Raw genomic sequence first — 13,078 nt, forward strand, 5'->3', positions numbered from 1 at the left:
GAATTCGGTCGGCTGTCCGCGCGCCTTTCCACCGGCTCCATAGACACCATTCTATGGGCCGGCGTATTCCGCTATCCGCCGAAAGAAGTGACATGTCTCTTCTTTTGGCAGATAACGGAATACGCCGGCCCATAGAATGGTGTCTATGGAGCCGGTGGAAAGGCGCACGGACAGCCGATGGAATTCCACAGAGTTTATCCACGGGAATTCCGTAGTGTGAACCTGCCCTTAGGTAGAGATGATCGAACAGGGCCGAGGTTCAAGTTTGTACGAACCCGAACGATTGACATCTGACTCTCGCTGCCTTCCCGTTCTGTGGGGGAAGGTGGAGACAGCCCGAGTATCGCCTGGAGAACTGGGATACAGCCTCTTACCTAGACTGTATCCCTGTTGTCCAGGCAGTACTCGGGCTGTCTCTATCTTCCCCCACAGAACGGGAAGGCAGCGGGAGTCAGATGCCGATGGTTTGGGTTTGTACGATGCTGAACCTCGACCCTGTTCATCCTTTGGACGGACGGCAGAATCTGCCCATGCATAGAATGGAGTCTGTTGCACGGACGGAGACGCCTGCGGCCCCCAGAGTCCACAAGCGGGTGCGAGCTGCAGAATCCGCAATGGGTTTTCTGTTGCGATTCCGTAGTGTACATGTACCCTTAAAGCATGGGCTCCACACGGAAGCAACACAAGGCTGGATATCTATTCTGAGCCAGTTCTGCTCACAGCTGAGGGTTTGTCACAATTGTGTTTTCCATTAGCTAAACACATCAGTAGCGGTAACCCAAGTCGTTCCCTCATTCTGATGGTTTGTTACAATGTATCAGTTCAGGTAAATTGTATCAGTATTTATTCATTCAGTGACAGTAAGCAGAAATATTGAAGCTGAATACTAATAAGTCTGTAATACAATCTCTTTATTGGTGTATTATACAGTGAGGTTACAGCACTGAGCTCTTCAGGATGATCAGGACGGATCCCAGCGCCAGGATGATGGCCGTGTAGCTGGACTTGATGCTGATGCCGCCGCTGGTGTTACACAGGTCGGAGCTGCAGCAGGTGGTGGAGGAGGTGACTCCATTGACGGTGCCGGTGAGTGATTGACAGACGTCTTGACATCTTTTTGTGACGTAGGTGATCTTACCTAGAACCGAGGAAAACAAATTGTGATCACTGACCAGCCAGAGTCATGTGACTATTCTGCATCATTACTAAAAAGGGGCGGGGCTGTGACAACCTGTCACTCATGATATGTGGTCATTGTAGTCAGAAGCTTGGCTGAAGCTGAATGAGGGCGACTCCAGGAGCCGCCATCTTATAAGTAAATAGATGAACTCACTATCAGATATCACCGACGTCATACAGTACGCTGCAGTACTGGTGCAGGTTGTCGCAGTCAGGCAGTTGCTGTTAGACGTTTGTGTCTCGCAGGTGTAGCATCGCAGAGAGAAAGCTGTGGGCAAAAGCGGAGAGGTTACACATATCACACAGGCTGTGTATCTAAGTGCTGAGTTGCCACCTGCCTTACAACTCTGTTTCACTTCCTGCCACTCCACCCCAGGTGTCGGGAAAAGCTGGATCCAGTCCTGGGAAACTGGGAGAAGTTTACCAGGACTGGATCCAGCTATCCCGACACCTGTGGAGGAGCAGCTTCTCTCATTTGTAGTTTCCATCTTGTCCCCCCTTTCCCTTCTTTCCTCCAGACTATACAGATTCAGATCCTTAAAGTGACACTGTCACTCCCTTTTGTGCATTCTGACATTTCTACACAGGGGTAATAAGTAAATTTAGCAGTTTTCACACCTTATTTTATATCATACATCATGGTGCTTGTTTAAGTAAAAAGTGATCTTTTATGAACTGCAGATTATGTTAAGTGGGCGCTGCATCTCTCGGCGCTGAAGAACGAACATTTTCATTCTTCAGTGCTGAGAGACGCTGAGCAATGCGGCGCGCGCCTCCCATAGAGTGTCATTATGGCACGGAGACTAACGGCATTCCACGGGGGACAATTCCACCACAGAATTCTGCCCCTCTTGCTCTGTGTGAACGGGGCCTTAGTGATCTGTGAAGCAGATAGAAAGGACAACAGCTGTATCTGTATGACCATAGAGAGGAATGCAGGGAGAGGATAGAGAGGACTGTGCAGCTGTATCTGTATGACCACACAGTTCTCTCTATGACCATAGAGATAAATGCCGGGGGGAGACAGAGAGTCCAGCCCAGCAGCCGGGGGGAGACAGAGAGTCCAGCCCAGCAGCCGGGGGGCGACAGAGAGTCCAGCCCAGCAGCCGGGGGGAGACAGTGAGTCCAGCCCAGCAGCCGGGGGGGGGGGACAGAGAGTCCAGCCCAGCAGCCGGGGGGAGACAGTGAGTCCAGCCCAGCAGCCGGACAGCTCACCTGTAATACGGCCACCTTGTTAGCCCAGAGCTCCAGTCTTGCTGCCAGTCTGGCTCCTGTATCATCACTCTCTGCTGTGTGTATATATATATATATATATATATATATATATATATATACATACCTCCCAACCGTCCCGGTTTGAGCGGGACGGTCCCAATTTGGGGGTGATGTCCCGCTGTCCTGGGAAGGTTCCCCTGTGTCCCGCAGGCGTCACTGAAGCCATCTGACAGTGTGAGCGGCTCCTGCAGCTGCTGACAGTGTCAGGTGGCTTCAGGGAGGCTGTTTGCATGAGCAGAGAGCTTCTGGAGCAGACAGCCGGCCGGATACACAGCTCAGCTGCTGCCCGGAAGCTCTCTGCTCCAGCCCCGCGCGGTACCTGCATTCCTCTTCTCTCCTGTCCGTCTCCTACAGGCTGCCGCGGCTGCTGCTGGTGACGTCACAGATCAGGGACAGGTCGGAGAGAAGAAAGCAGATACCGCGGGGCTGGAGCAGGAGCTGTGGGGGCAGGAGCTGTGTGTCAGGCGGCCTGCTCCTCTCCTGCAGTGTCCCTGACCTGTGACCAACTGGGAGAAGACAGACAGCCAGCTGGGATCTGACTGCTCCTGACTAGGTGAGTATATGTCGTTTTTATTATTTTCTGTCAGGGATAGGTCTGCAGTGGGATTACTACATTGGGATGAACTGGGATTACTACTATAGGATTAACTGGGGAGGAGGATTACTAAATTGGGATGAACTGGGATTACTACTATAGGATTATCTGGGGAGGGGATTACTACATTGGGATTATCTGGGGAGGGGATTACTACATTGGGATTAACTGGGGAGGGGGATTACTACATTGGGATTATCTGGGGAGGGGGATTACTACATTGGGATTATCTGGGGAGGGGATTACTACATTGGGATTAACTGGGGAGGGGGATTACTACATTGGGATTATCTGGGGAGGGGGATTACTACATTGGGATTATCTGGGGAGGGGATTACTACATTGGGATTATCTGGGGAGGGGATTACTACATTGGGATTAACTGGGGAGGGGGATTACTACTATAGGATTATCTGGGGAGGGGGATTACTACATTGGGATTATCTGGGGAGGGGGTTACTACATTGGGATTAACTGGGGAGGGGGATTACTACCATATTATTAACTGGGGAGGGGGGATTACTACCATATTATTAACTGGGGAGGGGGATTACTACATTGGGATTAACTGGAGAGGGGGATTACTACTATAGGATTATCTGGGGAGGGGGGTTACTACATTGGGATTAACTGGGGAGGGGGATTACTACAATAGGATTAACTGGGGAGGAGGATTACTACCATATTATTAACTGGGGAGGGGGATTACTACAATAGGATTAACTTGGGAGGAGGATTACTACCATATTATTAACTGGGGAGGGGGATTACTACTATAGGATTAACTGGGGAGGGGGATTACTACAGGGGGATTAACTGGGGAGGGGGATTACTAAATTGGGATTAACTGGGGAGGGGGATTACTACAGTGGGATTAACTAGGGAGGGGGATTACTACAGGGGGATTAACTGGGGAGAGGGATTACTACATTGGGATTAACTGGGGAGGGGGATTCCTACATTGGGATTAACTGGGGAGGGGGATTACTACCATATTATTAACTGGGGAGGGGGATTACTACCATATTATTAACTGGGGAGGGGGATTACTACCATATTATTAACTGGGGAGGGGGATTACTACCATAGGATTAACTGGGGAGGGGGATTACTACAGGGGGATTAACTGGGGAGGGGGATTACTACATTGGGATTAACTGGGGAGGGGGGTACTACAGTGGGATTAACTGGGGAGGGGGGTAACTACAGTGGGATTAACTGGGGAGGGGGATTACTACATTGGGATTAACTGGGGAGGGGGATTACTACATTGGGATTAACTGGGGAGGGGCATTACTACATTGGGATTAACTGGGGAGGGGCATTACTACATTGGGATTATCTGGGGAGGGGGGATTACTACCATATTATTAACTGGGGAGGGGGATTACTACCATATTATTAACTGGGGAGGGGGATTACTACCATATTATTAACTGGGGAGGGGGATTACTACCATAGGATTAACTGGGGAGGGGGATTACTACAGGGGGATTAACTGGGGAGGGGGATTACTACATTGGGATTAACTGGGGAGGGGGGTACTACAGTGGGATTAACTTGGGAGGGGGATTACTACATTGGGATTAACTGGGGAGGGGCATTACTACATTGGGATTAACTGGGGAGGGGCATTACTACATTGGGATTATCTGGGGAGGGGATTACTACATTGGGATTAACTGGGGAGGGGATTACTACATTGGGATTAACTGGGGAGGGGGGATTACTACCATATTATTAACTGGGGAGGGGGATTACTACATTGGGATTAACTGGGGAGGGGGATTACTACTATAGGATTATCTGGGGAGGGGGGTTACTACATTGGGATTAACTGGGGAGGGGGATTACTACATTGGGATTAACTGGGGAGGGGGATTACTACAGTGGGATTAACTAGGGAGGGGGATTACTACAGGGGGATTAACTGGGGAGGGGGATTCCTACATTGGGATTAACTGGGGAGGGGGATTACTACCATATTATTAACTGGGGAGGGGGGTAACTACAGTGTGATTAACTGGGGAGGGGGATTACTACCATATTATTAACTGGGGAGGGGGATTACTACCATATTATTAACTGGGAGGGGGATTACTACCATATTATTAACTGGGGAGGGGGATTACTACCATAGGATTAACTGGGGAGGGGGATTACTACAGGGGGATTAACTGGGGAGGGGGATTACTACATTGGGATTAACTGGGGAGGGGGATTACTACAGGGGGATTAACTGGGGAGGGGGATTACTACATTGGGATTAACTGGGGAGGGGGGTACTACAGTGGGATTAACTGGGGAGGGGGGTACTACAGTGGGATTAACTGGGAGGGGGATTACTACAGTAGAATTAACTGGGGAGGGGGGTAACTACAGTGGGATTAACTGGGGAGGGGGGTTACTACAGTGTGTCCTAGGGGGAGGTGGGTTACTATATTGTGTTCTAATGGGAGATGGGGGTTACTACAATGAGATATGGGGGCACAGAGGGGTCTGTACCATATGGGGGCACAGAGGGGTCTGTACCATATGGGGGCACAGAGGGGTCTGTACCATATGGAGGCACAGAGGGGTCTGTACCATATGGGGGCACAGAGGGGTCTGTACCATATGGGGGCACAGAGGGGTCTGTACCATATGGAGGCACAGAGGGGTCTGTACCATATGGGGGCACAGAGGGGTCTGTACCATATGGGGGCACAGAGGGGTCTGTACCATATGGGGGCACAGAGGGATCTGTACCATATGGGGCACAGAGGGGTCTGTACCATATGGGGGCGCAGAGGGGTCTGTACCATATGGGGGCACAGAGGGATCTGTACCATATGGGGCACAGAGGGGTCTGTACCATATGGGGGCACAGAGGGGTCTGTACCATATGGGGGCACAGAGGGGTCTGTACCATATGGGGGCACAGAGGGGTCTGTACCATATGGGGCACAGAGGGGTCTGTACCATATGGGGCACAGAGAGTTACTGTGAAGCAGATGAGGATGATACTGGAGACAGGAGCCTAAAATGTTTGTCTCGCAGATGGCCGGAGAGGTTTTCAAAATGGCCGTGCATGATGGCGAAGAACCACAAAAGTGATCAACAAGAGAAGACGTCCCCTGTGAGTCACTGAATAACTGCACTATAATCACCTATAAGGTCTGCAGGTGTACAGTCTAATCTACCGCTATATGGTCAGTGCTGAGGGGGAGTACTGCTCTGTGTATAGTGGATGTTATGCAGTAATAGTATGGGGGGGGATAAGTCACTATGTGGTGAAGATCTGGTGGGAATATTTGTTTCCTATATAATGGTAATAGTTAATGCGGGCGTGGCTATGGGGGCGTGGCCATAGGGGCCTGGCACATTGCCGTGACTGTCCCTCTTTCCTCCAAACAAAAGTTGGGAGGTATGTATATATATTATATATACTACTTGCAGCTTTCCTGCTCCCTCACACATTCACCACAGTCAGTACCTGTAACCACCACAGGTGTCACTGCTGAGCACATATACATGTGATTGATCAGACTCTCCTGATTGGTTCTCCAGTAGGTCACATGATGCTCCATCCCCTATGAGGCTCCTCAGGACCCAGAGCTGTGAGCGGCAGCCATGTTGGGGCCTGTACTGTACTTCTCTGTACGCCACCAGGTATCTCCATCTTATTACAGTCTCTTAGTAATGTGCTTTCTGGTAGGTGTGGACGCAGAGTACTATCATCTTATCAGGAAAGCTGTGGTTAGTAGGCCTGTGTAATGTATGTGGGTAAGTGATCACCTAAGATGTATAATGGTGTGAGGTGTGAAGAGGGTGGGGGCACTAATGGTGCGTTCACTCACAGATTTATCTGACAGATTCTCAAAGCCAGGGATGGATGTGAGAAGAGGAGGAATCTCAGTCTTTTCTTTTATGACCTGGTCCTGGCTTTGGCTTCAATAATCTGTCTGTGTAATGGGGCCCGAAGAGGGTGGAAGCCAATTGGTAATGAATTCCATTACTGACATAGCGAAAAGACAGAAAACAAAGACCAATAGTAATGCGGTTACCCCGGGGGCAGTAATACTCGGAGAGGGTGAGATACCAAGTAGGCCGGTTACACCCAGACAACTGCACGTCCATAAACGCAGCTAAATGTGCATAGTGTTAAAAAGAATTAACACTAATGCTAAAAACTTTCCCCTCACATCTGTAGACTAAGGAGGAAATCTAAAGAGTCTTAAAGGGGTACTCCAGCGAAAACCTTTTTCTTTAAAATCAACTGGTTTCCGAAAGTTGTATACATTAGTAACGTACTTCAGTTTAAAAATCTCTAGTCTTCCAGTACTTATCAGCTGCTGTTTGTCCTGCAGGAAGTGGTGTATTCTCTCCAGTCTGACACAGTGCTCTCTGCTGCCACCTCTGTCCATGTCAGGAACTGTCCAGAGCAGGAGAGGTTTTCTATGGGGATTTGCTGCTGCTCTGGACAGTTCCTGACATGGACAGAGGTGGCAGCAGAGAGCAGACCTCACTTGTTCACCACCACAGACTTCTGGTTCTTTGGAAAGATGGACTCACATTGGTCTCGCTTCGGTCAGTGCCCAAACCCCTTGAAGAAGACTCTTTCTGGCTCTCGATACTGATGGAACTAAGAGCCCATTGGCTGAAGGGAATGAGGAGATACAGACTAAGCTCTGATACGCCGAGAGTGGGGTGGTGACCCAGACAGACTGACCCTGCAAGCAGGTGGCACTCCAAAACAGAGAAATACAGTTAACCCTTCATTTACATTCAGTATATGATACATGTCAGTGAATAGAGCAGTGTAGTACACATAAATACAGTAAATCAGCACCAGGAGATGGAGAATGTATATAGGAGACTATAAGCCGTATACCCCAGAGATATACAGAGGAGATGGAGGGATCTGTATATAGGAGACTATAACCCGTATACCCCACAGACATACTGAAGAGTTGAGTTGGAGGAGTGGGGTCTGTGTCCCCTATCATTACAGTATGGTATCAGGTGTGGGGTCTTACCTGTGTCCCCCCCATCATTACAGTATGGTATCAGGTGTGGGGTCTTACCTGTGCCCCCCCCCCCCCCATCATTACAGTATGGTATCAGGTGTGGGGTCTTACCTGTGTCCCCCCCATCATTACAGTATGGTATCAGGTGTGGGGTCTTACCTGTGTCTCCCCCCCCCCCCATCATTACAGTATGGTATCAGGTGTGGGGTCTTACCTGTGTGTCCCCCCATCATTGCAGTATGGTATCAGGTGTGGGGTCTTACCTGTGTGTCCCCCCATCATTGCAGTATGGTATCAGGTGTGGGGTCTTACCTGCCCCCCCTCCCCCAATCATTACAGTATGGTATCAGGTGTGGGGTCTTACCTGCCCCCCCTCCCCCAATCATTACAGTATGGTATCAGGTGTGGGGTTTTACCTGCCCCCCTCCCCCAATCATTACAGTATGGTATCAGGTGTGGGGTCTTACCTGTGTGGCCCCCTCCCCCCCCCATCATTACAGTATGGAATCAGGTGTTTGGTCTTACCTGTGTCCCCCCTCCATCATTACAGTATGGTACCAGGTGTGGGGTCTTACCTGTGTCCCCCCATCATTACAGTATGGTATTAGGTGTGGGGTCTTACCTGTGTCCCCCCCCTCCCCCATCATTACAGTATGGTATCAGGTGTGGGGTCTTACCTGTGTCCCCCCATCATTACAGTATGGTGTCAGGTGTGGGGTCTTACCTGTGTCCCCCCATCATTACAGTATGGTATCAGGTGTGGGGTCTTACCTGTGTCCCCCATCATTACAGTATGGTATCAGGTGTGGGGTCTTACCTGTGTCCCCCCATCATTACAGTATGGTATCAGGTGTGGGGTCTTACCTGTGTCCCCCCATCATTACAGTATGGTATCAGGTGTGGGGTCTTACCTGTGTCCCCCCCCATCATTACAGTATGGTATCAGGTGTGGGGTCTTACCTGTGTGCCCCCCCCATCATTACAGTATGGTATCAGGTGTGGGGTCTTATCTGTGCCCCCCCCCCCCATCATTACAGTATGGTATCAGGTGTGGGGTCTTACCTGTGTCCCCCCATCATTACAGTATGGTATCAGGTGTGGGGTCTTACCTGTGCCCCCCCATCATTACAGTATGGTATCAGGTGTGGGGTCTTACCTGTGTCCCCCCATCATTACAGTATGGTATCAGGTGTGGGGTCTTACCTGTGTCCCCCCATCATTACAGTATGGTATCAGGTGTGGGGTCTTACCTGTGTCCCCCCATCATTACAGTATGGTATCAGGTGTGGGGTCTTACCTGCGGTAGCACAGACGGCGATCACCAGGAGGAGGCTTGTGTACGCTGCCATTGTGAGCTGTCATCTGTGGGATCGGGGAGGCTCGGTCTCTATTTATATATATACTGTACAGGGCTTTGTGTACTTAAAAAAAACTAATATTTCCTAGAAATTTCCACGGCCGCACCTTCTCCTAAGGAAAGTGAAGAAGAAATAATAGTTTTTTCACCCTCAAGCCAAGCACGTCACTCCATAATCTCCATTAAACTACTATATGTAAACACTTAGCGTCTCAAATATGTGATAACAAATGGTTAATGTGTGACAGGTTTGTGGAGGTAATGTTACCCTCAGGTATATGTCTTTCCCTTTACAGTGGATGGTACCGGAGCTGCAGATTATAGGTCTCCAGAAATTATCAGAAAAGGTTGATAGGTGAATCGTGAATGGATAGTATAAAAGCCGATAGGGTTCCCTGGCCGGCGGCCTCGCTACCACGGCGTCCACTAAAAGTGCCGAGTGATCTCACTGTAGCGGAACTACGAAGATGCAGAAGGTTCGAAACATCCATGATGAAGGCAAATGGGTTGCCGAAACACGTTTTTATTGGTGTTTTGGTCCTTTTGCATCTCCACAGTGGCACTACTCCAGGACAAACCCTCAGATGAGTGATGTCTCTGGCATTGTCTACTAGCTGCTGTGGAGCTGGATCCAACAATCCCAACCTGGCTGGTATTCACCTGCCCACTTGGTGTTACAGGAAGCTGAACCCTTCCTTAAATCCGGTTGGGATCACCACTCGCACAAGCCTGGGCTCCACTTGGACCACCTTGTGTGCCACCTCGGCCTCTGACACTGGCCATACCAGAATTTTTACCACACTTGGACATATTGTTTCTTCTGGAACTCCACTTATCGAGAACGCCGGTCCACTTATCCTGAAATCCACTCAACTCATCAGGAACTCCAGTCCACTAATCAGGGAACCCACTTATCCTAAACTCTACTAATCTGGAAACCCACTCCACTAATCAGGAACTTCACTGACGCAAAACACAACTAATGAAGAATGTTGTAATTCCTCTCTGTACTACAGTGCTGCGTTGCTGTGACCTCCTATAACACACACAGACCGATGCGCACCCCCCAGAAGCAGTCAGTCTATGGGGTGTTGCGGGGGGGGGGGGTGCACAGTAGCGAGAGCGTGACTAGTGATAGGATAGCTGCAAGGAATTATGGATAATCCCTTGTACCCGCCAACTCAAGGTACTGTGGAAGCCGTGGCTGCCGTTTTGTGGGTTTTTTTTGTGTGGGGGGGATTTCGCTTGGCTCATCTCTAACAGTTACATTTTATGCCCCCTGACACGTTGTGTCCCCTTGAAAACAATACCCCCATATAATGTGACACTGGAAATAAATATAGTGTCCCTGAAAGAATCCATCTCTATACACTGCTACAATGTAATTTATCTCACAGTGCTTCCTAAAGTAATAACCTCTATATAGTGCCTCCAAAAATAATCTCTGCATCGCACCTCCTGAAAGAAATAGTACCCTTGTACGGCCTCCTGAAATGCGTAACCTCTATATAGTGCCTCCAGGAATACATAACCTCTATAGTGCCCCCAAAATAATCTCTGCATAGTTTCTCCTGAAAGAAATAGTACATAGTACCTCTGATATAATCTCTACGCATTGCCTCCTGAAAGCAATAGTACCCTCATAGTGCCTGCCAAAATATATAACCTCTACAGTATATAGTTCCTTCCAAAATAACCTGCATAGTGCCTCCTGAATGAAATAGTATCCTCATAGTGTCTACCGATGTATGTAGCCTCTATATAGTGCCTCCCGAAATACAAAAACTCTAGATAGTGCCACCCAAAATAGAATTCACATTAGAAGTGGCTGAACAACATATAGTAGACTTTCCTAACCAGGCAGGTTTTCAGAATTCTTTTCAAATGATGGGTACTCTTGAAGCATGGGTGGTTCTACTTGAAGAGGAAGGAGGTTATGTATGCACAATGTTTTAAGGGGCCATAAAGGTTGAAGTAAATGGAATAGATCAAAACTATTGTTTGTTAGGTTAAATGTAACAATAACTTATCATTTTAGACGACCTGGAAAAGAATGTAGTCATGTTTGAAATTTTTGCCTGATAATTTGACAAAAGATCTTTAGCACACCATCATGATTGTTTTTAAAATATTTTCTGAATGCTCTCCTTCACCAAATGTCACAGGTTGTGTTGGACCAGAACACCTATAACAGTTAATATGGAATAAAATGTCTTTCCTTAGAGGTTCCCTCCACAGGGGGTTTTTCCTCTCCTTGGTGTTGTTAGATAACTCATTATGAGGATTTAGGATTAAAGATTTGTTACGTTAATCAGATTTTTTATAGCTATTTTGTAGGAGGAGGGACTGTGTCAAAGGCAGAAGATTGGTCAAGGAGAAGGAACAGATTATTGTTATGAGACTCTGGCGGTTACTAAATCATTAGCCACTTGAGAGCAGTTTCCATGAAGTGTGTGTGTGTGTGTGTGTGTGTGGTGTAGAGGTATCCCAAATCAACTGGAGACTTTGCCAACATGGACTTTCTCAGGTTTTGTGCCATTGGTTCAGTCAAGTTTCAATTTTAGACCATTTGGAGAGAAGAGATCAAGGGGAGATTAGAGAAAGGTTGCTAGTTAGCCGCACATGACAGGATTAGAGGTGATCAGTATCTTTTTACTGCACTTACAGGTGACTTTTCAGGATATACTGTTGTGTTTACACCTACATGAGGATATGGCATTATTCACCAGTTTTCCCCTCTGCATCTTTTCTCATTTTCCCTAGTCCCTAAGCTAATGTGCGCAGACTGCCTGCTATGATTCTTCCACATACCACACACAGAAGAAGGGATCCTGCTCCCCTATAATTTTATACCATACTCTTAGAAACAGCAGCTGCATGGAGGACAGGACATTATAGAGCAGCACTGAGCAGTGTGAGCTGTGAATAAAGCACTAGGGGGAGATATAACACTTACTAGAACTTCCAGCAGCTTCTCTGTTTCTTTCTCTCTCCATCTATTCCCCTCCCCCCTTCTTCCTCTTTCCATAGACTTCTACGGGTAGCTGTAACCTGGTCCCTTAGTGAGCAGATCTATTTCAGAATGGGCAGTTTGAGCAGTTTTTGTACAGTAAATTAAGTTTAGGAGTGAGAGAGAAGATAAGTAGAGAAAAATGCATTTTTTCTGATAAGATATATTACTTGGACTATTGATTCATGCAAGGTTTGAAAGCAGAGGCATAGCTAGGATTGATAGGGCTCCATAGCAGGGGGCCCCATGAATTATGCATGCCCCTCCCATACTTACATGACCCAGTGGCCGGCGTAGTCCCATGGTGTTCTGTTTTTACAGACCCCCAGCACTCCAGTGACATCAATCAAGCTGGGAGAACAGGACACTGAGGTTGCAGGCCATTCTGAGACGGTGGTGCTGGGTGCTGGCTGGAAGGGGGCCTCTAAGACACTGTGGTCCAAGGTGTGGTTTGTGGTTGCAGGCCGCTCTTACATGATGTGCCAATGCCAGAGGGGTGCCAGAGAAGATACTGTGCACAGGAGGGGCAGCTCTGACACTCAGCACCCTGGGTAGGGAGGCTGTGAGAGCCGATGAGCTGTGGTGCTGGCTGCTCTGAGACGCTGTCCCATGGCTGTCAGTATTGTACCACCATGAAGGCAGACCACACAACT

General features: G+C 48.5%; 1 protein-coding gene across 1 annotated transcript; it reads right to left on the reverse strand.

Moving 5' to 3' along the window:
- Positions 1–923: 923 nt before the first annotated feature.
- On the reverse strand, positions 924–12,724 carry LOC138784268 (lymphocyte antigen 6E-like). Its single transcript, XM_069959782.1, has 4 exons — positions 12,702–12,724; positions 9,356–9,528; positions 1,334–1,447; positions 924–1,138 (listed from the first exon to the last, which is right to left on the reverse strand). The coding sequence occupies exons 2-4, from the start codon at positions 9,405–9,407 to the stop codon at positions 936–938; spliced, it is 369 nt and encodes a 122-aa protein (XP_069815883.1). The 5' UTR covers positions 9,408–9,528; positions 12,702–12,724; the 3' UTR covers positions 924–935.
- Between the last annotated feature and the right edge of the window lie 354 nt (positions 12,725–13,078).

Source organism: Dendropsophus ebraccatus, chromosome 2 (assembly GCF_027789765.1).
Source record: "Dendropsophus ebraccatus isolate aDenEbr1 chromosome 2, aDenEbr1.pat, whole genome shotgun sequence".
NCBI lineage: Eukaryota > Metazoa > Chordata > Amphibia > Anura > Hylidae > Dendropsophus > Dendropsophus ebraccatus.

Bases quoted from the DNA above. Each gene is read 5' to 3' on its own strand.
- LOC138784268 (XM_069959782.1), bottom strand. From the start codon at position 9,407: ATGGCAGCGTACACAAGCCTCCTCCTGGTGATCGCCGTCTGTGCTACC. The intron at 1,448-9,355 runs GTAAGACCCCAC...TTTTGCCCACAG, and splicing joins CGCCGTCTGTGCTACCGCAG to CTTTCTCTCTGCGATGCTAC. The intron at 1,139-1,333 runs GTGAGTTCATCT...CCTCGGTTCTAG, and splicing joins GACGTCGGTGATATCTGATA to GTAAGATCACCTACGTCACA.